The sequence below is a fragment of the Vipera berus genome, assembly GCF_964194415.1.
Source record: "Vipera berus genome assembly, chromosome: 2".
Classification (NCBI taxonomy): domain Eukaryota; kingdom Metazoa; phylum Chordata; class Lepidosauria; order Squamata; family Viperidae; genus Vipera; species Vipera berus.
The window spans coordinates 2494824-2519823 of NC_138203.1; the positions used below are offsets into that span (position 1 = coordinate 2494824).

Here is a 25000-nt window from a genome sequence, read left to right on the forward strand (position 1 = left end):
AGCAGTTGCCCAAATGGGAAGAAATGTTAGCAGGAGCAGCAAAAGTGATAAAGGGGTTTGCAGACGGAAGTCCTACAGGTTAAGTCTTTAACTTAACCATTCACTTAGTGGCTGTTCTAAGTGACCACAGCACTGAAAAATTTAACTTATGACTGTTTGCACACTTACATCTGTGATCAGAATTCAGGCGCTTGGCAACTGACTCGTATCTACGATGGGTGCAGTGTCCCCCGGGGTTCACATTATCCCCTTTTGTGACCTTCTGAGAAGCAAAGTCAATTGGGGGGGGGGGGAGAAAGTCAGATTTATTTAACAGCCGTGTGACTAATTTAATTTAATTTAACTGCAGTGGTTTACTTAAGGACTGAGGCAAGCAAAACTCCTGTGATAATTGTCTTGCTTAGTAACAGGAGTTTGGGGCTCAGTTTTAAGTTGAGGACTGCCTGTACTTTTTTAAAAAAATTATTTGGTGTTATTTGACTTCCACGTATTCAGCCTAATACACCGGCAAATGCTTGCTCGAAGGAAGCTGGAATCTGAAATCTCCGCCCCCTTGCACAATATATTAAAACACAATTCTCCACCTTTCTAATTTTGTCATTAATCACATTCTCCAATTAATTTAAAGAATTAGTTTCTCTTCCGTTAGACAACCTGCCAAGTTCTTATCTTCTTTAATTTCAGACGGCCTTGAGGTACAATCTTCCTCCTCCCAACCTTAACCCTATCTCTTAAAGCAATACACAAGTTTAACATATGAAATGGCTGCTTCTTCATCTCTTGTCAAGCAAGAACATTCAATGTTAGCAGCGTTGACAGGCAACTGGTTTTCTTTGAAGACGTCTCACTTCTCATCCAGGAAGCTTCTTTAGTTCCGGCGGAATGGTGGAGATTGAAAGGATTTATATGCCTGCTAAGAGCACTAATGACCAGACGACTGCAAAGGGATATCGATCCTTCGATCCTCCCCCATTTGGTTAGAACTGAAGAAGCCTCTTGGATGAGGAAGAGAAATGTCTTCAAGGAAAAACCAAGAAAGAAAAGTTGCCTTTTGGAAGACTTTGGGACTCCTCTTTTCTTTCCCCATCCAGAATATTATTAACAAGGATGCCATGTTTTGCCGATTCATGAACTGGAACCATTCCCAGCTTGGTCTTAAGCACGTCTACCCCGAAATAATCCCTCTAGGGGCATGTAAACTGCTGTCTAGTTAAATGTCTTGAGATTAAAAACCTCACAGATGTAATCCTATACGTTTATCCAGATGTGAGCTTCTAGCCTGGGCCAACTGAAAGGAAGTTCTGATTTATTGGACAGATGACATAAACGTCTTAAATATATCTGAAGTGCAAACAGTTTAAATACCACAGATTTCAGGTTTTCCCTTAACGGAAGAGAATGTTAACCCGTTTTAGAAGGGATATTTTGCTAAGTTTCCCCAATTCACGTCCACTCCATTTTTTATTCATGTTTATATTTAATTGATATTTGTTGTTGTTAGCTGCGAAGTCGTGTCCGACCCATCGCGACCCCATGGACAACATTCCTCCAGGCCTTCCTGTCCTCTACCATCTTCTGGAGTCCATTTAAGCTCACGCCTACTGCTTCAGTGACCCCATCCAGCCACCTCATTCTCTGTCGTCCCCTTCTTCTCTTGCCCTCAACCTTTCCCAGCATTAGGCTCTTCTTCAGTGAGTCCTCCCTTCTCATAATAGTTTGTTTATGTCAATCTTCTCCAACTACCTGGCCATTAAATTTCCTGTGACATTTATTATAATTTTGATCACCATATCACAAAAAAGATGTTGAGAGTTTGGAAAAAATTCAGAGAAGGGCAACTAAGATGATCCAAGGCCTGGAGGCTAAAACATACGAAAAACAGCTGCGGGACTTGGGTTTGGCTAGTCTAAAGAAAAGAAGAAATAGGGGAGACATGATAGCAGCGTTCCAGTATTTGAGGGGCTGCCACAAAGAAGAGGAGAACACATTATTCTCCAAAGCCCCAGAGGGCAAGGACGAGAAACAATGGTTAGAAACTGACCAAAGAGAGAAGCAATCTGGAATTTCTTGTGGCAAACTGTTCCACCGGTTAATTGTCCTCACTGTCGGGAAGAAACTTCCTGACTGTGAGGACAATTAACCAGTGGAACAGCTTGCCACCTGAAATACTGGGTGCTCCATCCCTGGAGGTAGAGATTGGACAGTCACTTCTCTGAGATGGTATAGGTTCTCCTGCTTGAACAGGGGGCTAGACTAGAAGACCTCCAAGGTCCCTTCCAGCTCTATTCTATTCTATTAACTACAGAATATGCACTACAGGTAGTCATTGACTTACAACAGTTCATTTAGCGACTGTTTGAAGTTACAACAGGCCAGAAAAAAGTAACCCATGACCATTTTTCACACTTACGACCAGCAGCACCCCCACGGTCAGATGACCAAAATTCAGACGCTTGGCAATGCACTCATATTTATGACGGTTGCAGCGTCCCGAGGGGGATGTCCCTTTTTTCAACCTTCTGACCAGCAAAGTCAACGGGGGAAGCCAGATTCACTTAACAACCATGCTACTAACTTAACCGCTGCATTGATTCACTTAACAGCTGTGGTGAGAAAGATCGTAAAAACAGGGCAAAATTCACTTAACAAATGTCTTGCTTAACAAGAGAAATTTGGGGCTCAGATGCAGTCATACGTCGAGGATTATTTATACTGTATTAACAGACGCGGTGGCTCAGTGGGTTAGGACGCTGAGCTTGTCGATCAGAAGGTTGGCAGTTTGGCGGGTCAAATCCCGAGTGCCGCATAACAGAGTGAGCACCTGTTACTCGTCCCAGCTTCTGCCAACCTAGCAGTTCGAAAGCACGTAAAAAATGCAAGTAGAAAAATAGGGACCACTACGGTGGGAAGGTAACAGCGTTCCGTGTGCCTTTGGCGTCTAGTCATGCCAGCCACATGACCACGGAGACGTCCTCGGACAAGCGCTGGCTCTTCGGCTTTGAAACGGAGATGAGCACCGGCCCCTAGAGTCGGAAACGACTAGCACACGTGTGCGGGGGAACCTTTACCTTTACCTTAACAGACCTTGGCAATTGTTTGAAAATGTGGATCCCTGACATAACTCTACAAAGGTAGAATAATTCTGTTGTAGGGTACAGACTTCGGAAGCCTGGTGTGGCACAATACAGTGTTTATATATTTAATAATACAGTGTTTCGAATTTAGATATGCATGGATCAACCCCAGCAATCCAGCCCACCTTGATTTCCACTGACTGTCAACATCCAGCTCAGGAATCCAAATAAAACTCCAGTTTCATTGAGTTTCCAAAAGGCTTACTGTTTATTGAAGACACAGCTTGGTTAAGTTGAAGAAAAAACTAACTCTGAGGTTCCAACCCCAATTCATAGACTTAAACAATAGTTCCCAGCCAAAACGCCAACGTCTTGCGTAATTCATATCAACAAGTGTGGCCTTGGTGAGGCCACCCTTGAAATAGGGCATCCAGTTTTGGTCACCATGATGCAAAAAAGAGGTTGAGACTCTAGAAAGAGTACAGAGAAGAGCAACAAAGATGATTGGGGGACTGGAGGCTAAAACATATAGGGAACGGTTGCTGGAATTGGGCATGTCTAGTTTAATGAAGAGAAGGGTGAGGGGTGACATGATAGCAGCCTTACAGTATCTCAGGGTCTGCCCCAAAGAAGAGGGAGTCAAGCTATTCTCCAAAGCACTTGAAGGCAGGACAAGAAGCAACGGATGGAAAGTAATCAAGGAGAGAAGCAACCTGGAACTAAGGAGAAATTTCCTGGCAGTGAGAACAATTAACCAGTGGAACCACCTGCCTCCAGAAGCTGTGAATGCTCCAACACTGGAAGTTTTAAAGAAGAGACTGGACAGCCATTTGTCTGAAATGTTATAGGGCAGGGCTTTTCAACCAGTGGTACGGGTACCGCCTGTGGTACATTGGCACCTGGCAGGTGGTACGCGACCATCCTAGAAAAGTGGGAGCGGGGGAGGGGAATGAGCTGAACTGGTGGCAAGACCGCACAAGCCTGAGGGAGAGATGGATGGAGCTACAGGGCTGTCGGGGCTCAGCAGAAGCGCCAGGATCAGCGCCAGGATCCAGCTGGAGCTCAGCGCTGATCCTGGCGCTTTTGCTGAGCCCAGAAGAAGCACCGATCAGCTGGAATGTTGCAGCATCTCCAGGGTCTTGTGGTTTACATTCAGATGCTTGGCAACTGATTCACATTTATGACGGTCACAGTGTCCCAGTGTCCCAGGGTCATGTGAAGTGACCGAAACCGGCTGCAACCACCCAGCCGGGGGGTGGGTGAATAAAAGCCAAACACCCCCCCACCCCACCCCCGCTGCCAATCCTCAACAGAAATGCTCACAACAATGGAAACCTCAGACAGGAGGAAGAGCGCCGCCGGGCGGGCAGGCAGGTGTCTTGCTCGGCTGTGGCTTGGGCGGCACTTTTTTCAGTGCCATTGTAACTTCAAACAGTCACTAACCGAACTGTTGTAAGTTGAGGACTACCTGTAGTTTATAACTTTTTTCCTTTTTGGGGGGGTCATCAAGTTTTTGACACCTTGCTAGGCAACGGGTGGTCCTCGGATGTTGCCATATCCTAAAAGTGGTACAATGGGTGAAAAGGTTGAAAAGCCCTGGTCTAGGGTTTCCTGCCTGAGCAGGGGGTTGGACTAGAAGACCTCCAAAGTCCCTTCCAACTCTATTATTATTATTATTATTATTATTATTATTATTATTATTATTATTATTATTATTATTATTATTGTTGTTGTTGTTGTTGTTGTTGTTGTTGTTGTTGTTGTTGTTATTTCCATTTTGTTATGGGAACTGTCTGCTTCAAATCCACACCCATTCTGGTGTCCTTGACAAGGCTTCAGGCTCCCACTGTCTGCAGCTGAACTGAAGAAGTTTCATTTCTCCATCTACCCCAGGGGTGTCAAACTCAATTTCATTGAGGGCCGCATCAGCATTGTGGTTGCCCTCAGGGGGCCGGGTGGGTATGGCCAGGGTGGGCGTGGCCTACTGGGTGGGCATGGCTAGAGTGCATATGGCCTACTGGGTGGGCATGGCCAGCTCTACATCGTTCGCATCAAGGGTGCCTATGGGGGCCTGGGCAGGAGTGGGACAGATCTGAGGGTCTCTGGCAGAAGGAGGGTCTCTGGGCCAGGGCCAAGGCAGTGGGGGCCGTTCCCTCACTGTTTCCAGGATGGCTTCGCGGGCCGGATCCGGCCCCCGGGCCTTGTGTTTGACATGTCTGATCTACCCACTTTAAAGTAACACCTCCTCCCCCATAATCTAAAAGCAAGTTGAAATGCAGAGGCACGTAGCTGCCAAAGTTTCATCCTTGACATTAGCTCTTATCTACTGCCTATATTTTCTTTGACCCTTAGTAGATCAGATTCTTGTGGAGAGCTTAAGCCTGCAATAAACCTTTATATTCCTGTGAACAGCCTGATTTCTCGCCTTTGACACCCGATATACCATTGGGTAGTCATTCTGGCATAATTTTTTGGGGGGGTCTTGAACCATTTAAGGTCACTCTTTTGAAAACCCTGACCAAAGAGAAGTATACCTTCAACTGTGGCCGGTGGCTAGATATCAACGAGGATGACAATGAGATTGTACGGGAGCTGGCAGCAGAAGGACCACTGGTGGCCGAAGTGATGCCAGGTGAGAAGAATGGGGGAAGAACGAGAAGTGGTTAATGGCTGGTTTAAGCAATGTTGAAGATTTCTTCCCTGGCTTGGTGTTCTGCTAATGAGATTCATTCTGTTATGTAGCGGGTTCTTCGCGCAGGAAAGGAGACAAGGCAAGTGAGTTCAACAAAGCTCATGGTTTATTGCTTGCAGGATCTGAACTGGGAATTGGGCTGCAACTAGCAGCAATTTATAGCCTAGCCCCTAGGCGGCAGCCAATAGGTTTAAAGCAACCATTGCTGCCTAGGGACAGCCAATAGCAGCACTGGAGACCTGGAGTCTGGGTTGCTGGAGAGCCGTTAGCTACTCCAGCTAACCACGTGGTATTACAATTGAGCCCAATACCTAACACATTCATTCATTCATTCATTCAATTTCTACGTTGCCCATCTCCCCTACTAGGGGACACTGGGCAGCTTACAAACGATAATAAAAGCAGGTGAAAAATAATGAAAAGATTAAAACAAGCCAACATTAAAATATTACGGGTAGTCCTTGACTTACGATCCTTCAGTTAGTGACGGGTCAGAAACCCCTCCAATGTTTCTTTTCAGGGCTCTGCCATTCTAATGGGAGGGGTGACAGGGGGGGGCTTGTGGATGTATTTCCTCTACTTTTGCTCTTTCTCAACTTTGATGTTTCTCTTTGGGTGTGAAAAGGGGAAAGGGATGTGCCAGGGGCCAGGAATTCTGGGAGTTGAAGTCCATGAGTCATAAAAGAGCCAAGGTTGCCTACCCCTGGGATAGGACAAGGTCACCCAAAGCTGACATGCTCAGTTTTGGTCTAGTGAATAGTCAATAGAATAGAGCTGGAAGGGACCTTGAAGGTCTTCTAGTCCAGCCCCCCCTTTCAAGCAGGAGGACCTATACCCGTGGTGGCGAACGTATGGCATGCATGCCACCGGTGGCACGCAGAGCCCTCTTTGTGGGCACACATGCCATCGCCCCAGCCTTAAGCCTTCAGCTGGGCTTTATAAAACCTTTTCTCTTTAGGCCTCCACTGCCGTGTGCAAAAAAAAAAAGAAGTTTCAATCAATCAATCCATTTCAACCTCGCAGGGAAAAAAAAGATCTCGCAAAGTTGGAATTGATTGATTGAACTTTTTAGTCCCACCCAGCCGTCTGTTACCACCACAGCCACGCCCACCCAATGGGCCACTCCCACCTGGCACCCGACCATACATAAGTGGGTTTTGGGTTGTAGTTTGGGTACTCAATTTCTAAAAGGTTCGCCATCACTGACCTAGACCATCTCAGACAAGTGACTGTTTTGCTGGAGTGCTTTTTATTTGCGCTTGAAAAGTTGGCGCACGTTTACCCCAGCTGTCCCTGGCTGCACCAACCTGCCCATTGATCTGTATGCAGAGGGCAACTTTCCCGAGATGTTGTTGGAACGATTACAATCGCAAATGTTATGATTAAAGTGTCAGCCAGCCTTTGATGAAGGTTATTTTTAATCCACTCTGTGAAGTGGCTGACGGTGAGGACCGATGCACGCTCCTCAATCGGGCACCAACTTTCAGAAAGGGGAAGTTTTATTTCAGTTTTTAAGACTGGAGCTGCGTAGCTCCATAACGGGTGGAACACGGGGGAAGTTAACCATTCCGGTTTGTAAAATAGGAGAGATATTGGTTGTGTAGAAAGAAAAATCTTCGTCAGGGTCCAGTCCAAGCCGGGAATAAACAAAATGGAGGCTGCTTTAGAAAGAAGGTTGTAGTTTATTGAAGAGCAGAACCACAAGACATGAGGCTCTGGGGAGCTGACCACACGGAGCTGGGAGCCGTGGGTTTTTATACCTCCTTGGGCTTTTGAGGTTGTTTCCTGTTCCTCTGGCATGAACTTTGACCTGAGCTACAGTGTGCCTTTCTGCTATTCTGATGGGGGTGGGTTAATTCTATTATGTCCTAAAGGTCATGAGTTTGGGTGGGAGGCGTGTAGATTTTAGGGGTCTTTGTCTTCCTAATCTCATCAGCTTCTAGCTTCCTGGCTCCAACCTTCCTGAATGGATTATCACATCTGCATTTCTACAAAGCTGGCCTCTGCCTGGGAGAGAGGGGCTGGAGCTGGTTTCTGGGGGCTGGCTTTTGTCTTTAAAGATTTTCTTTCTCCATTACTCTATTCCTTTGGGAAATATAGTATTCTGCTTCTTAATATTCCCCCAAATATTTCTTTCTCTGGGGAGGTGTGTGTGTGTGTGTGTGTGCTGTCCTCCCACACTTTGAAGGGTGAATGGATGCGTCTTTATGTTTGGCGCATAGTTTCATTCCATACTGCATTAACCTTGTGAACTCTCAAGCTTCCTCCTTCTGTTATATATTCAAGATGGACAGTATGTAATATTTATTTGTTATGTGGGATGTGGGTCTATACATATGTGTTTATAGTATGGTTAGGTGTGTGTCATGTATGTGTTTCACTTTGGCAGCGGGCAACTAAATTTCATTTTTGATGTGTGCCTTTGTGCCCACAGTAAAAATGACAATAAAGGTTATCTTATCTTGTCAGGTCTCGTCTTACCTTATCTCATCTTACCTTATCTTATCTTACCTTACCTTACCTCATCTCATCTCACCTCACCTTACCTTACCTTATCTTATCTTACCTCACCTCACTTCATCTTATCTTATTTTACCTTACCTTACCTTACCTTACCTTACCTCACCTCACCTCATCTCATCTCATCTCACCTCACCTCACATTACCTCACCTCACCTCACCTTACTTTATCTCATCTCATCTTACCTCACCTCATCACATCTCACCTCACCTCACATTACCTCACCTCATCTCACCTCACCTCACCTTACCTTACCTTATCTTATCTTATCAAACGTCCCTGCACCCTTGCTTGTCACCTAGAGCTTCGATTAAGAATGAGAGATGCCCATAGTCCAACAACAGGATCAGTGTGGATTTTCCAATTTACTTGAATTTTCATCCCTTGTTCAGATCCTGGTTTCAGTCCCTGCTTTAAAAAATTGCAAATGTGGTTAAAACTGTAGTTAAAGGGATAAGAGATTTCCCCAACTTTCCTCAATAATCTTCAGATAAATATTTTCGGGTGTAACAACTCCAATAATTGTTGACATAATTGGGTATGTCTAGTTTAATGAAGAGAAGGACGAAGGGGGACACGATAGCAGTGTTCCAATATCTCAGGGGCTGCCCCAAAGAAGAGGGAGTCAAGCTGTTCTCCAAAGCACCTGAAAGCAGGACAAGAAAGCAATGGATGGAAACTAACCAAGGAGAGAAGCAACTTGGAATTAAGGAGAAATTTCCTGACAGTTAGAACAATTAACCAGTGGAACAACCTGCCTCTAAAAGTAGTGAATGCTCCAACACTGGAAGTTTTTAAGAAGACACTGGACAGCCACTTGTCCAAAATGGTATAGGGTTTCCTGCCTGAGCAGGGGGTTGGACTAGATGACCTCCAAGGTCCCTTCTAACTTTATTATTATTATTATAATGCAGGGAGTCCTTGACTTAAAAGAGTTCATTCAGTGACCGCTGGAAGTTACAACGCCACTGAAAAAAGTGCCATTGGACACTTACGACTGTTGCATCAATCCCCAGGGTTGCACGATCAAAACTGAGACGCTTGGCAACGGTCTCATATTTATCATGGCCGCGCCGTCCCAGAGTCACGCGATCCCCTTTTGCAACCTTCTGTCAAGCAAAGTCAGTGGGGGAAGCCAGATTCACTTAACAGCCGTGTTACTAACTAAACAACTGTGGTCGTAAGCTGAGGACTATCTGCATTGTCTTTAATCATGTGAATGAACGTGAGGACTGGGAAGGTCTTAAAATAGGACTGGAAATATCCTATTTTTAGCCATGTAAGTTTACTAAAAGACATTGGGCTTCTCTGCCTCTCTCTCCCTCCCTCCCTCCCTCCCTCTCTCCCTCCCTCCCTCCCTCCCTCCCTCCCTCCCTCTCTCTCTCTCTCTCTCTCTCTCTCTCACACACACACACACACACACCTCTCTCTGTCAGTGGTATTATGGGGGAAAATTGGAGACTGACATAGAAGAAGAGGAAAAAGAATTTATTCTGGAGAGGTAGAGACAGCAGACTTGCATGCCATCTCAAGATGCTCGACTTCATTGGTGGACCTCTTCCTTTGCAGTGATCAAATACCGAGTGACCGTCTGCACCGGGACGGTGAGCGGAAGCGGGACCGATGCCAATGTGTTTGCTTGCCTCATCGGGCAGCACGGAGACACGGGGGACCGGGTGCTCCAGAATAGTGTGAACACTGTGAATAAGTTTGAGAAAGGCAGTGTAAGTCAATCTCTCTCCCTCCCCTCCCCGTCTCTCTTCCTGCCTCTCTTCCTCCCTCCCTCTCTTCCGTGTTCCCTCCCTCCCCCCCTCTCTCCTTCTCTTTCCCTCCCTCTCTTTCTTTCCCTCCCTCTCTCTCCCTCTTTTTCTTTCTCCCTCCCTCTCCCTCCCTCTCCCTCTTTTTCTCCCTCCCTCTTTCCCTCTCTCTCCCTCTTTTTCTCCCTCCCTCCCTCTCCCTCCCTCTCTTTCCTTCCCTCCCTCCCTCCCTCTCCCTCCCTCTCTCTTTCCCTCCCTCTCTCCCTCTTTTTCTCTCTCCCTCCCTCTCCCTCCCTCTCCCTCTCTCTCCCTCCCTCTCTCTCCCTGTTTTTCTCCCTCCCTCCCTCTCCCTCTCTCTCCCTCCCTCTCCCTCTTTTTCTCTCTCCCTCCCTCTCCCTGTCTCTCCCTCCCTCCCTTTCTTTCCCTCCCTCTCCCTCCCTCTTTTTCTCCCTCCCTCCCTCCCTCTCCCTCCTTCTCTTTCCCTCCCTCTCTCTCGCTTTTTCTCTCTCCCTCCCTCCCTCTCTCCCTCCCTCTCTTTCCTTCCCTCTCTCTCCCTCTTTTTCTCTCTCCCTCCCTCTCCCTCCCTCTCTCTATTTCCCTCCCTCTCTCTCCCTCCCCCCTTTCCCCCTCGTTGCACATTTCCCACAGGAGGGAGGGTCCCCTCGTTCCCGCCAGAGGTCTGAGTGGCTTGTTTGCAGATGTTTCAAATGACCCTGAGAATATCCAGTCGTCCCAAGGGAGCCTTCACCTTGGAAATAACAATTGGACTGTAATTTCTGCTGTGCGGAAGACACACATCGGAAAACAACCTGTGGGACGTTGGGTTGACCCCTGACAAGCAAAGAAGGGAGGGGAACTTGTTTCCGCGGTACTTAGGGCAGCCCCAGGAGGCATTTTTAAATTCTCCCCGGGATGGCTTTCTGTGCTTCTTACCGCGCAGCAGGCCTCCCCTCCTTCCAATTGTTTGGCTGCTGTGAAAATGCATGGAATAGCCAGCCTTATATTTTATTTTATTTTATTTACCTGGCGGCCAGTTTTCTACAGATAATCCTTGGCTCACAACTGTTCCCTTAGCGACTGTCCAAAGTTACAATGGAACCTTTGACCGTTTCTCACATAATCATTGCAGCATCCTAGGGTCACATGATCAAAAATTCAGATGCTCGGCAACTGGCGTGTACTTATGACGGTTGCAGCCTCCGGGGCGGGTGTGTGTGTCAGGTGATCCCCTTTTGTGACCTTCTGACAAGCAAAGTCAATGGGGGAAGCCAGATTCACTTAACAGCCGTGTGACTAACTTATCAACTGCAGTGATCCACTTAAGTCGTAAAATGGGGCAAAACCCACTTAACAACTGTCTCGCTTAGCAACAGACAGGGTTGGACTAGATGACCTCCAAGGTCCCTTCCAAACTCTATTATTATTGTTGTTGTTGTTGTTGTTATACCTCTTTCTTTCTTTCTTTCTTTCTTTCTTTCTTTCTTTCTTTCTTTCCTTCCTCTCTCTCTCTCATTCTTTTCTTTTTCTTTATCTTCCTTCCTTCTTTTCTCTTTTCTCTTTCTTTCCTTCCTTCCTTCCTCCCTCTCTCTCTTTCTTTTCTTTCTTTATCTTTCTTCCTTCTTTTCTTCTTTTCTTTTCCTCTCTCTCTCTTTTCTTTCTCTTTCCTTCCTTCCTTCCTTCCTTCCTTCCTTCCTTCCTTCCTTCCTTTCTTCCTTCCTTCCTTCCTTCCTTCCTTCCTTCCTTCCTTTCCTTCCTCTTTCTTTATCTTCCTTCCTTCCTTTTCTTTCTTCTTTCTTTCTTTCTCTCTCTTTTCTTTCTTTCTTCCTTCCATCCATCCAGGCTGATGAATTCATCATCGAAGCAGTCAACCTGAAGCAGGTGAGCAGGGTGAGAATAGGGCATGACGGCAAAGGAGGAAGCAGTGGCTGGCACCTTGCCAAAGTGATAGTGAGGGAAGATGGACAACCAGAAAGCGAGGCTCAAGAATTCCCATGCTACAGGTATAGCACCAATTGGGATCTTCTCAGGTAATAGGCTGCTCAACCAAATCTCCAAGACTTTGGGGTAATCTTTGGCCTTAACGTCTGCTGGCCGCTCCATAGCCCCTTGGGTTATGCCGCTGGAGACCCTTATTTGAGGGGTCTCTGAGCTGGGTGGTTTCCTTGCAGGCGTTTCATGACCCAACTAGGTAACATCATCAGTGCTGGAAGGGAGTGAGATTTGTGGAGAGGAGGAGGAGAACTATGGGGTCCTTGGTGCTACCCGAGTTTGGGTGTTTTCTTGCTGACGTTTCATGACCCAGCTAAGTAACTTTATCAGTGTTAGAAGGGAGATTGGCTTGTGGAATCATGGAAGAGGAAGAGGAGGAAGGATTGTGGGGAATTGGTACTCTCTGAGCTGGGTTGTTTTCTTGAAGATGTTTCATTACCCAACTAGGTAACCTCATCAGTGCTAGAAGGGGTTTCTTCTCTTATATTTGTACATAAACAGAGAGCAAAGCCCACTCCCTCCTAGCATTGATGTTGTTACCTAGTATGGATCATGAAACGTCTGCAAGAAACGACCAAGCTCAGAGAGCACCAAGGACCCCACAGTCCTTTTTTCCTCCTCCTCCTCCTCCTCCTCCTCCTCCTCCTCCTCCTCCTCCTCCTCCTCCTCCCTGTAAACCCCACTCCTTTTTAGCAGTGAGGATGTTACCTAATCTGGGCAATGAAACATCTGCAAGAAAGCCACCAGGCTTGGAGAGCACTAAGGACCCCACAGTCCTTTTCTTCTCCTCCTGTTGGTTCACGGTACAATGCTCGCCCGCACACCGCTAGACGCACCCAAGAACTTTTGAAGCGGTTCTGTCGGGATGTTTTTGATCAAACCCTCCCCCCCCCCTTTATTGTTTTTACAAACAACCCAAGAGAAGAAACACATCCTCCTATTTTCCCCACAGCAACAATCTTGTGAGGTGGGTTGGGCTCAGAGAGAGGAACTGGCCCAAGATCACGCGGCTGGCTTTTGTGGCTAAAGCGGGACTCGACCTAACAGTCTCCCGCTTTCTAGCCCAGTGCCTTAATCACTCGACCAAACTGGGGCCATCTTTATGGTTTGGAGAGATGAGAAAATACGGATCTGCTGCCATTTTTCCCATGTGCATAAGAGGAACAATGGATTTCATTATTATTATTATTATTATTATTATTATTATTATTATTATTATTATTATTATTATTATTATTATTATTATTATTATTGACTTATATACTGCCCTATTCCCGTAGGACTCAGGGCAGTTTACAAGGCAATTAAAATCATACCATACAAAAGTTAAAAAAATTTAAAACAATTAAATTAAAGCCCAAAATTTAAAAAGTTAAAGCATTAATACCCAATTAAAACCCCTCAGTCTAGACCCGACAGCTCAAAGAGCCAAGTTTTCAGGTCCCGGCGGAATGAACGGAGGTCAGGGGCAGTCCTAAGTTCCATAGGAAGTTGGTTCCAAAGGGCAGGCGCACCCACAGAGAAGGCCCTCTCTCTGGGAGTCACCCGCCGGCAATCCTTCACCGCCGGTACCCTAAGAAGGCCCTCCCTGTGGGAGCGCACAGGACGATGGGAAGTTGATGCCGGCAGCATCAACTCACCATCATCCTTTTTTGGTGGAGATGGCTGCCTCTGAGGAAAAAAGGTCTTTGCTATCCTCGTACCTCCATTATCTCAGCCTTCTAGATTACAATCGCATGATAGCCTGCAGAGGAAGCAGCCAACTCATGGGGACACCTGCAGTTCTCCATCAACATGGCTGCCTTCTGCTTGTAGGTTGCATTGTGTTCTCCTCAGAAAAGACCAAGGTGCAAGCCAACTGCATCCTCCATTCTACAAGGAAAGTAGACATCTCCATGACCTGTAGATTTCGGATAAAACTCATTCCAGGCCTGCTGGTCAAGGAGACATCCGTATCTTTCATGGTTTTGAAAAGTTTAATTTAGATCCACAACGATGTGACACCTTGACTTTGAACATGGCTGAACCTACCACAACTATGCTGGTGAAGGCAGCATTTTTGTGGAGAATAGTCCTAAGCAATGTTTTTTTTGTCATAGAACACACCGGAATAGAGTTCCGGCACCTTTTTTCGATGGATTTTTCCAAGTTTTAGAAATAACTTTTGAAAATTTGATGTTTGGTCCACATGGACTTGAATCTCCCTGTCAAACGTAGCAGCTCGGCGGCAAAATCATTAAAACGGTGCATGCGGACTGCTTGTGTGTCAAGTCCAATGCATGTGTACTTCACGCTGGTTGTGATGGCGCTGCACGGCTTGTGATTGGTCATGTGGTCGCGCACTGGGTGCTTACTGCGGGCGGCGACTGTTATGTTTCATTACACAACTGACATGTGTGTGTGTACAGTAATTGACTACGTGCGAAAGGTAAATATTTTCTTTATTTTTAAAAAATGTTGGTGAATTGAAAATCTTTTTAAAATTTTTAGTGTGACCCCAAAATTTAAAAAAAAAATGCTAATTACTTCTCAACCACCGGTCCTGCTAAGAACTGAATATATAACTTTTTAAATAAAAGATTAACAAGATGTGAGTTCTGGCACCTTTTTTCTTACAAAAAAAGCACTGGCCCTAGGTTTCATTTGAATTGAGAATCATTCAATTGGAAAATGGTCTCTGTTTGAAAAAAGGATGAAAAGAAGATATATTTATTCCATGTGAGATGGTGGACATTCCATGAAAAATGTATTATTCTTGACACCGTTTCCATTAATATTCAGAACTGAATACAGAGGTACTCAACGGCTTTGAAATTCACTGAATTTGGTACTTAAAGTATTTTGACATGAAAATTTTCTCCTAGTACTCATTGTTTGTTTGGTACTCAATGCACAAGCTAGAACTTGTCAATGTTGGCTGCCTTGTGATTCACTACTTTGTACCTTCTGGGCAAAATTTATTCGGTACTCATCATTTTTCGTATTCATTCCATCTCATGGAATCAATTAATGATGAGTATTGAGGTACCACTCTACTTGATTGGACTAAAGCAGGGGTCTTCAAACTTGGCCCTTTTATGACTGGTGGACTTCAACTCCGAGAATTCCTCAGTCAGCCATTTTGATGAAACTGGGGGCTTGGATCCAGACCAGGGGCCTTCAAACTTGGCCCTTTTATGACTGGTAGACTTCAACTCCCAGTATTCCTCAGTCAGCCATTTTGATGAAACTGGGGGCTTGGATCCAGACCAGGGGTCTTCAAACCTGGCCCTTTTATGACTGGTGGACTTCAACTCCCAGAATTCCTCAGTCAGCCATTTTGATGAAACTGGGGGCTTGGATCCAGACCAGGGGTCTTCAAACCTGGCCCTTTTATGACTGGTGGACTTCAACTCCCAGAATTCCTCAGTCGGCCATTTTGATGAAACTGGGGGCTTGGATGCAGACCAGGGGCCTTCAAACCTGGCCCTTTTATGACTGGTAGACTTCCAGGATTCCTCAGTTAGCATGCCTGGCTGAGGAATTCTGGGAGTTGAAGTCCACAAGTCATAAAAGGGCCAAGTTTGAAGACCCCTGGACTAATGGGATTTGATCAGTTGATTGATGCAAGGTTGTCAAGAATGATCAAAGCAATATGGTAAAAATCATATCATATATTATCAAATAATGACTCTGAAGTTATTTTATTGCAGTAGAGCTATATCAACCAGTAACTAGTTCTTCAAAGGAATGTTATAGGTAGATTGTCAAGATTCAAAGTATTCCTTAATACCTTAATATCCACAGCTCAGGATTGTGGGAGAGGATCACTGACATACTTAGAGGACCCTCAATTGAGACAATAATATTCACTGATGATTATTATAAGATTCCATGCAACCCCTTGGACATTCCTATAATTACATTTCTGTTCATTTCCTTCAAGGCTAGCAACTAATCTCCATCCTAAAAAATAATAATCTATACAATGGCATTTTGCAACCTGTACAACTCAATGACATTTGCTATGAAGATGGCCAGGTAATATGCCTCCTGCTTTAAGTTCCTTCCTCGTTGTCCCTTTTGTCACCATGTGAAATGCTTTTTAAACATGCCTTCAGGATCTCCAGTCAAGGATGACCAGAGAATTGTATGTCCAATTGTCCAATGTTCCTCAGTGGATATTCCGCTACAATGGCATGACAAACTGTTTAGACAAAACGTTCAGTGTTTAACAAAGAACATTTTGATGCCATTCACTCAGTATGAAATTATTAGCAACAAAGACAATGAGGGGACTGGACGATAAACATACAAGGAACGGTTGCTGGAATTGGGGATGTCTAGTCTAATGAAGAGAAGGACAAGGGGTGACATGACAGCAGTGTTCCAGTATCTCAGGGGCTGCCCAAAGAAGAGGGAGTCAAGCTATTCTCCAAAGCACCTGAAAGCAGGACAAGAAGCAACGGATGGAAACTCATCAAGGAGAGAAGCAACCTAGAACTAAGGAGAAACTTCCTGACAGTGAGAGCAATTAACCAGTGGAACAACCTGCCTCCAGAAGTGGTGAATGCTCCAACACTGGAAGTTTTTAAGAAGAGACCAGACAGCCATTTGTCTGAAATGGTATAGGGTCTCCTGCCTGAGCAGGGGGTTGGACTAGAAGATCTCCAAGTTCCCTTCCAACTCTGATATTCTATTCTATTTGTTAACACATCTGCGCTTATTATTGGTTTTGTTTCTAGAATACAGAAGATTCATTTTTATTTTTGACATAAGGTCTATCACTTGCTTTAGCCAAGAATGATCAGCCTTAATTAAATTACGATCCTTCTGCCGTGATTTTTTTCTTTATGCTAGTTCACACATCAGTATTAATTTTCAGTGGAAGACAAAAAATGCCATTGCTTAAACAATCATGTTAATTGCCCTCGTCTGTAGTTGTTTAAATGGTATCGAATTGATCTTCAAGTACTATGGTCTATATATTATGGGTGTCCAACCATGGGAGCTTTTAAGACTTTGGACTTCAACTCCCAGAATTCCCAAGTCAGTATGGTGGATTGGGGAATTTTGGGAGTTGAAGTCCACAGGTTTTAAAGTTGCCAAGGTCGGACCCTGCCCCCCCCCCTTGTCTACATCTTTCAACTTCCTTTTTTAATTTTTAAAATACTTTTATTAAATGATTTTACATGTCTGATAAGTACATTAAAATATAGTAAACTGAGAGGAAAAGAGAAAATGGTGATAGAAAAAAAAAGAGAAGAGAAGAGAAGAGAATACATATGAAGAAATACAAAGAAAATGGCTTCCAAACTTTTGGTAGTTAGGTATAAAATTATAACCCAATTTGCCTAAGATAATAATAATAATAATAATGTAATTTTTATACCGCCCTTCTCCCGAAGGACTCAGGGCGGTGTACAGGGCAATACAATAAAATACAATATATAAAAATTAAAAGTTTAAGTTTAAGTTTATTATATTTGTATACCGCCCTTCTCCCGAAGGACTCAGGGCGGTGAACAGGGCATATATAAAAATACAAATTACAAAAATTAAAAAGAGAATTAAACACGAGCCCAAACTAAAAACAGTAGAAAAATGTAAAAAATCCCCAATAAAAACCCCAACGCATCCCCCATCAGGCCAGGCCGGCCTGTTCAAACAGGTAGGTCTTCAAGAAATATTAAATACAATAGCCCAATTAAATAGATTAATACAAAACGTTAAAACACCCCTAAACCCATCAGACCAGGCCGGCTTGTTCAAATAAATATGTTTTTAGGTCACGTCGGAAGGAGCGAAGGTCGGGAGCCATCCGGATCTCCACTGGTAAACGATTCCACAGGTCTGGCGTGCCCACAGAGAACGCCCTCCCCCTGGACTTTGTAATTCCCTCCTTTCAATAACCTGTTCTTTCTACTTTTTAAAATCATAACTCACAAACGCCTTCTCTTTTTTTTTATGCAATAAGATCCATAAGAGGTTTCCAATCACTGATGAATGTCAATAATCATCTTTCTCTAATCAAAGAAGTCCGTTTGGCCATCTCAACAAATTCTGTCAGTTTCAGCAGCCATTGTTCCCTCGGACTCTTTCTCACTTTCTGCCTATAATAGATTTCCCCACGGTAATCATAGGCTGAAATAATCTTCCATGCCTTTTTTTTTCTTCTAACTTCGTATCTATCCATTTCTGCACAATCCAGAATTTTCTTAATTATATCTTCTGCTGTTGGTGTTTCTTCATTTTTCCAATGTTGAGCAAATGTAATTCTCACTGCTGTTAGTAAACGTAATATTAAATATACACATTCTTTATCGTAGTTTTCTGAAATTATACCTGAAAGAAATAGTTCCCAATTATAGTCTACATGTTTTCCTAACATTTTCTCTAACCACATATGTATTTTTCACCAGATTTTTTTTTTTTTGCTTTAGGGCATGTCCACCAAAGGGGGTAATATGTGCCTGGCTTTTGTCTACATTTTCCAACAATTGCTAGACATATTTTTAAACATTTTTGTTAGTGTTGCAGGTGCTAAATGCCATCTATAAAACATTTTATATAAATTTTCTTTCTAAGGAGCTGCCCTTGTTATTGTTTAGTTTCTTTACCACACCTTTTGCCATGTTTCTAACTCTACATTGTGCCCAAAGTTTTTTTTGCCCAAGTTATCATTGTTTCTTTAACTTGTTCCTCTTCCACCTTTAAATTTAAGAGAAAACTACGGTTTCTTAATCAGTTTTTCATCTGTTGACAATAGCATCCGGTCAAGCACTGTCTGATCTTTATAAAAACCATAGGTTTTGGCGTCTTTCTCATATCTCATTTGCATTTACAAATGCAGTTCAAATATTCTGAAATTTTTCCTAAGTCTTAATTCCTTGTTATGGGTAGGTGATTAACTGTAAAAATAGACTAAGCTACCTTACTATTCCCAAAATTCTGTAGATAACCAAGGACACCCGTATAAGCTGAGGGTCATCTTAGTTTTTAAAGATGTTTTTCAATGAAGTAGGTCCTCCTTCAAATAGATCTGTCTTCTCTAAGAAAAATAACAACAACAACAAAATATCTATGGAAGCTTCTGTAAACCATCTTATCTGAACAACAAATATCTTTTTTTTTACAAAAAAACACACAAAAAAACTTTCCTAAATCAGTTAAGATGACTGACACTATCCGGCAAAATTTTGTTTCCACTAAATTCAAAGCCACTCATCAGACAGAATAAATTACTAAGGCCTGCTCATTGTTTATCTAGAGCAGTCATAATAGCTGTCTTCTTTTAAGTAGTGCACAGAAGATTTAAACGGAATCTGTTTCTGTTCGGGTGGTGACCCACTTCCCCTGCCTCCAGCATTACTGTATGCTTATATTTGCAAACTACCATTAAGGTAACTGTTACGTATTGCGTTGGTTCGAAGCACGAGGCGAGACGAGCAGCCTAGGCCAGGGGTAGGCAAACTTGGCTCTTTTATGACTGGTGGACTTCAACTCCCAGAATTTCTGAGCCAGCCTGGCTCAGCTTGGAAACCTCTTCCTTTCCCTTCAGCATGGCTGGCTCAGGAATTCTGGGAGTTGAAGTCCGCCAGTCATAAAAGAGCCAAGGTTGCCTACCCCTGATCTAGGCTGTTGTCTAATGAAGTCAACAGGATTCAACTTGACTTGGAAGAACGTTTTTTGCCTTGATTTCTTTTTTTTATCAAGTCTAGAGTTGAAGCAAAATGAGCGCAGGAGCGAAACAACAGGTTTTAAACCCCGTATAAAATTAACTTCATGTATTAAAGGGACGCGGTGGCTCAGTGGGTTAGGACACTGAGCTTGTCGATCAGAATGTTGGCAGTTTGGCGGGTCGAATCCCGAGTGCCGCGTAGCAGAGTGAGCGCCTGTTACTCATCCCAGCTTCTGCCAACCTAGCAGTTCGAAAGCACGTAAAAATGCAAGTAGAAAAATAGGGACCACTCCGGTGGGAAGGGAACAGCGTTCCGTGCGCCTTTGGCGTCTAGTCATGCCGGCCACATGACCACGGAGACGTCCTCGGACAAGCGCTGGCTCTTCGGCTTTGAAACGGAGATGAGCACCGGCCCCTAGAGTTGGAAACGACTAGCATGCATGTGCGGGGGAACCTTTACCTTTACCTTATTAAAGAAGAGCACCTGGAATACAAGGTGGTAAGAGTTATTAGATAAAAGGGTGTTAGGTGCGTTTAAAAACTTTTAAGCCAGTTCTCAACCTTCCATACCAGAAATATTAATTTTTTTTAATGAGTTGAAATCATTAGGGCATTAACTGGCTAGAAATCCTTTTTTCTCCCCCCTCTCTTGTTTTTAGTAAATCTACACACAGTAGTAGAGAATGCTGATTAGAAAATGGAATTCAAAGTCTGTGTGTCTGAATTTTGTAATGTGTGATACTTCCTTTACAAGTATGCCAATAATCTGTTTCTTTATTCTAGACTCTGATTAAAAAAAAACTACACACACTGCTTTCCCTTCACTAAACGCCGTCCCTCCCAGAATTATAAGAAGCCTCCTGATATTTGATCAGTAATAGCAGATAACTTACATTTTATTTACTAACCAGATGGCTTGACAAAAATGAGGACGACGGCCAGATTGTTCGAGAGTTGATTCCAGATGGGAGATCGTCTATGCTGGAAAGTGAGTTTGCTTTGTGGTCACGTGACTTTCTGGGACCGAGCTTTTCATTTTTGTGTTACTACTTTGCGAGAAACACATTTTTATCGTTTCCGTCGGCTGAATCACATCCCCTAACAGATGCAAAACAGACATTTCTATCCTGTTGAGTTCACCACTGCTCAGTTGTTGTTTTTTAATTCACGATAAAAATTCTTTCAGAGGTTTATTTATTTATTTTCTTATCTATGTGTGGGGTTCGGCATAGTTACTGTCATCATATTACATACTGACTATATCGTCCAATGTGCTTAATCAATTGACTTAAAAATATATATAGTGGCTGTATTCAAACAAGCTTGGTTAGTAATTTTCACCAGGCTCCAGTCCAAGCCAGGAATAAACAACATGGAGGCTGCTTTAGAAAGAAGGTTGTAGTTTATTCCCGGCTTGCATTGCACCCTGGTGAAGATTTTTCTTTCCACAGTATGAACTGGGTATGTCTGGTTTAATGAAGAGAAGGACTAGGGGTGACATGACAGCAGTCTTCTAATATCGGAGGGGCTGCCACAAAGGAGAGGGGGTCAATTTATTCTCCAAAGGGCCTGAAGGCAGACAAGAAGCGATGCATGGAAAAAAGCAAGGAGAGAATCAACCTAGAACCAAGGAGAAATTTCCTGACACAACAGTTAACCAGAGGTTGTGGGTGGCTCCATCACTGGAGGTTTTTAAGAAGAGACTGGACAGCCATTTGTCTGAAATGGTATAGGGTCTCCTGCCTGAGCAGGGGGTTGGACTAGATGACCTCCAAGCTCCCTTCCCAAACCTATTATTCTGTTGTTACTCTGAACCTGTGTTGAGTATTTTGTTGCCTCAGAGGGTGGTATATTTGTTCCCTGCTTTGATCTATTGCATGAATCCCCCAAACGGGTTCATTTCAGTAACTGGATTTAGTGTGTTGTGTGAGGATAAACATCATGTAAAAGATGAATACCTCATCATACCGAGAAATAAATTTCAAATCTGAGGTCATTAAGATTCCCCCCACCCCCCACCCCCAAAAAACAAATACTATATCCAGCCTGATATTCTCAGACTTTAGCTTGGAAAATTAGTCTTTGAATGTGTTGTGGAGAACAGATCTAACCGCAGCACAGATGGTCCTCGATTTACAATCATTGGTTAAGTGACCGTTTGAAGTTACACAACGGCACTGAAAACGGTGACTTACTATGCGACCGTTTTTCACACAACCATTTGATCCCCACGGTTCATATTTATGAACTGGTTCATATTTATGACGGTCGCCTAAATCACAGGGGTCCTGTGATCCCCTTTTGCAATCTTCCGACAAGCAAAGTCAGAATGGGGAAGCCAGATTCGCTTAACAACTATGTTACTAACTTAACAAGGGCAGTGATTGACTTCACAATTGTCAGAAACACCATCAAATGGGGCAAAACTCACTTAACAACCATCTCGCTTAGCAACATAAATTTTAGGTTCAAGGACTACCTATAGCAGGGGTCTTCAAACTTGGCCCTTTGATGACTGGTGGACTTCAACTCCCAGAATTCCTCAGTCAGCCATTTTGATGAAACTATGGGCTTGGATCCAGACCAGGGGTCTTCAGACTTGGCCCTTTTATGACTGGTGGAGCTCAACTCCCAGAATTCCTCAGTCGGCCATTTTGATGAAACTGCGGGCTTGGATTCAGACCAGGGCTCTTCAAACTTGGCCCTTTTATGACTGGTGGACTTCAACTCCCAGAATTCCTCAGCCAAGCACACTGGCTGAGGGATTCTGGGAGTTGAAGTCCACCAGTCATAAAAGGGCCATGTTTGAAGACCCCTGACCCCTAGTTAATTCCAGGTGTGTTGGCTGTCAGTTTGAATCGAGTTAGGACCCCCTCTTTTGGGGAAGGGCAGTTTTTTTGATTGACAAGAGCAACAATGCGTAGTGGGATAAGCTGTATTAACCTTTCTCCAGAAAGACCTCAGAGTGCACTTACAAAATACCTCTCACTCTCTCATTTTTACAATGCTCTAAGCAGTCTTTGTCTTTCAGAGTTTCCTGCAATGACTTTGTGATCTTCTTACAATTCCAAAAAGGAAGCCAGATTTTTTTTAAAAAAATTAAGTGGAAAAGTAAATGCTAGCCAAACATCTTTTCTGGTAGCGTTTATCCCTACGGATATCCTGGGAGCAAAAACAACCCCATCGAATTCAATCCAAACAGGTCTTGTGGCAAAATGTGTTTGTTCTCTTATATTAATTAAATTAAATTAAATTAAAATAAAATAAATAAAAATTTGCTGGTTTCTTATTGTGCTAAGATTCTCAACCCGATAGTCTTACTGCTTCCTTCATATCAAGAACCGAAAGCAAATGCCATCTATAAAACATTTTATATAAATTTCTTTGTAAGAAGCTGACATTGTCAGTTTATAATTCCTTTCCCACACGTTTTGCCATTTTTCTAATTCTATATTATATCCAAAGTTCTTTGCCCACGTTATCATTGTTTCTTTAACTTGTTCATCTTCCATTTTCAATTTCAATAAAAATTTATAGATTTTCTAAATTAGTTTCTCATCAGAGATTAATAATGTCTGGCTGGAGAATTTTGGAAGTTAAAGTCCACAAATCTTAAAATAGCCAGGGCTGATCATCCCTGCTTTATAGAATGGATCATCCATAGTAATGGAACAGATTTTTGCCCCCCTTTCAGCAGCCTGGATAGTTACAGATATCTTTCTCTTCAAAAACAAACCCAGACTAAACCTGCCATATCTGAAGTGAATCCAGCTGATAACAAAGATAGGGGAAAAGTTTCATAATGTCACCTAAATTACATCATTAAGTTTACTTTCATCCTTTGCTCTCTTAAAGAGCGGGAGTCTTACAGTTTGGGCATACAGTTCAGGCTTAATTTCATTTCTGATTTTTTTGAGTTTCCCCCCAAACTTTGTTTCTCCCCCCCCCCTCTGCTTTGATCATCCCTGGAAGAAAATACTCACACTTTTGCAGGATATGATCAGGATTCCTGACAGTTAGAACAATTAACCAGTGGAACAACCTGCCTCCAGAAGTTGTGAATGCTCCAACACTGGAAGTTTTTAAGAAGAGACTGGACAGCCATTTGTCTGAAATGGTGTAGGGCAGGGGTAGGCAACCTAGGCTCTTTTATGACTTGTGGACTTCAACTCCCAGAATTGAGCATGGCTGGCTCAGGAATTCTGGGAGTTGAAGTCCACGAGTCATAAAAGAGCCAAGGTTGCCTACCCCTGGTATAGGGTTTCCTGCCTGAGCAGGGGGTTGGACTAGATGACCTCCAAGGTCCCTTCCAACTCTGTTATTCTGCTATTCTTCCTTCCTTCCTTCCTTCCTTCCTTCCTTCCTTCCTTCCTTCCTTCCTTCCTTCCTTCTTCCCTCCCTCCCTCCCTCCCTCCCTTCTTTCCTTCATTATTGGACAACCATTTGTCAGAAATGGAATAGCATCTCCTACCTGAGCAGAGAGTTGAACTAGAAGACCTCCAAGGTCCCTTCCAACTTTTTATTATTATTATAAAACTTTTATTCATAAAACATGAAACTCAGTCAACTGAAGACTCAAATTGACTGGCACTCATGGCTGACACGGGTTGCTGCCAGCATCCTAGGTATCAACCAGGTATCTCCTTAAAATGTAAGATGTTCTGAGTAGCGCAGTTTTTTGTAGCTTTGCTGGAGTTATTGATGTGTTTTGCAAAGTTTTTGGACATAGTTCCCATTGCCCCGATGACAATGGGTATCACTGTTACGCGTTTCATCCATAATCGTGCAGTTTCGATGGCCAGGTCGCGGTATTTCTTAATTTTTTCCAGTTCTTTTTCTTCGACTCTGGTTTATTATTATTATTATTATTATTATTATTATTATTATTGTTGTTGTTGTTGTTGTTGTTGTTTGTTGTTGTTGTTGTTGTTCTTCTTCTTCTTCTTCTTCTTCTTCTTCTTCTTCTTATTATTATTATTATTATTATTATTATTATTATTATTATTATTATTATCTCTTGTGTACAAATGTTAATGTATTCACAGATATCAGTTATCACATCAGTATAAAGACGGGAGATGTCCCAGGAGCCAGTTCAGATTCGAAGGTTTTGATCAAGCTGTATGGTGAAAAGGCAGACACCAAAAAGGAGTTTCTTCTAGTTTCTGATAATGACTTAGGAAATTACTTTGAACGCAGCCGGATAGATATCTTTACTCTGGATACAATGGACATTGGGAAGGTAAGAAAGATCTGAAATTATGATGCAGAGGAAGAACTGACTGCAGGTTTGTTTTAGTGAAAATG

General features: G+C 43.4%; 1 protein-coding gene and 1 long non-coding RNA gene across 2 annotated transcripts in view; one reads left to right on the forward strand and one right to left on the reverse strand.

Annotated features, from left to right (window-relative positions):
* Window positions 1-25000, reverse strand: part of LOC308663138 — an 861733-nt gene that overhangs the window by 556292 nt on the left and 280441 nt on the right. The gene's annotated exons all lie outside the window — the stretch shown is intronic.
* Window positions 1-25000, forward strand: part of LOXHD1 (lipoxygenase homology PLAT domains 1) — a gene marked incomplete at both ends in the record, with an annotated part of 233602 nt that overhangs the window by 57292 nt on the left and 151310 nt on the right. The window contains 5 exons of the mRNA XM_081321186.1: window positions 5571-5706; window positions 9857-10011; window positions 11884-12044; window positions 20605-20681; window positions 24739-24935. Coding sequence (XP_081177312.1) covers window positions 5571-5706; window positions 9857-10011; window positions 11884-12044; window positions 20605-20681; window positions 24739-24935 — 726 coding nt within the window. The remainder of the gene's footprint in view (window positions 1-5570; window positions 5707-9856; window positions 10012-11883; window positions 12045-20604; window positions 20682-24738; window positions 24936-25000) is intronic.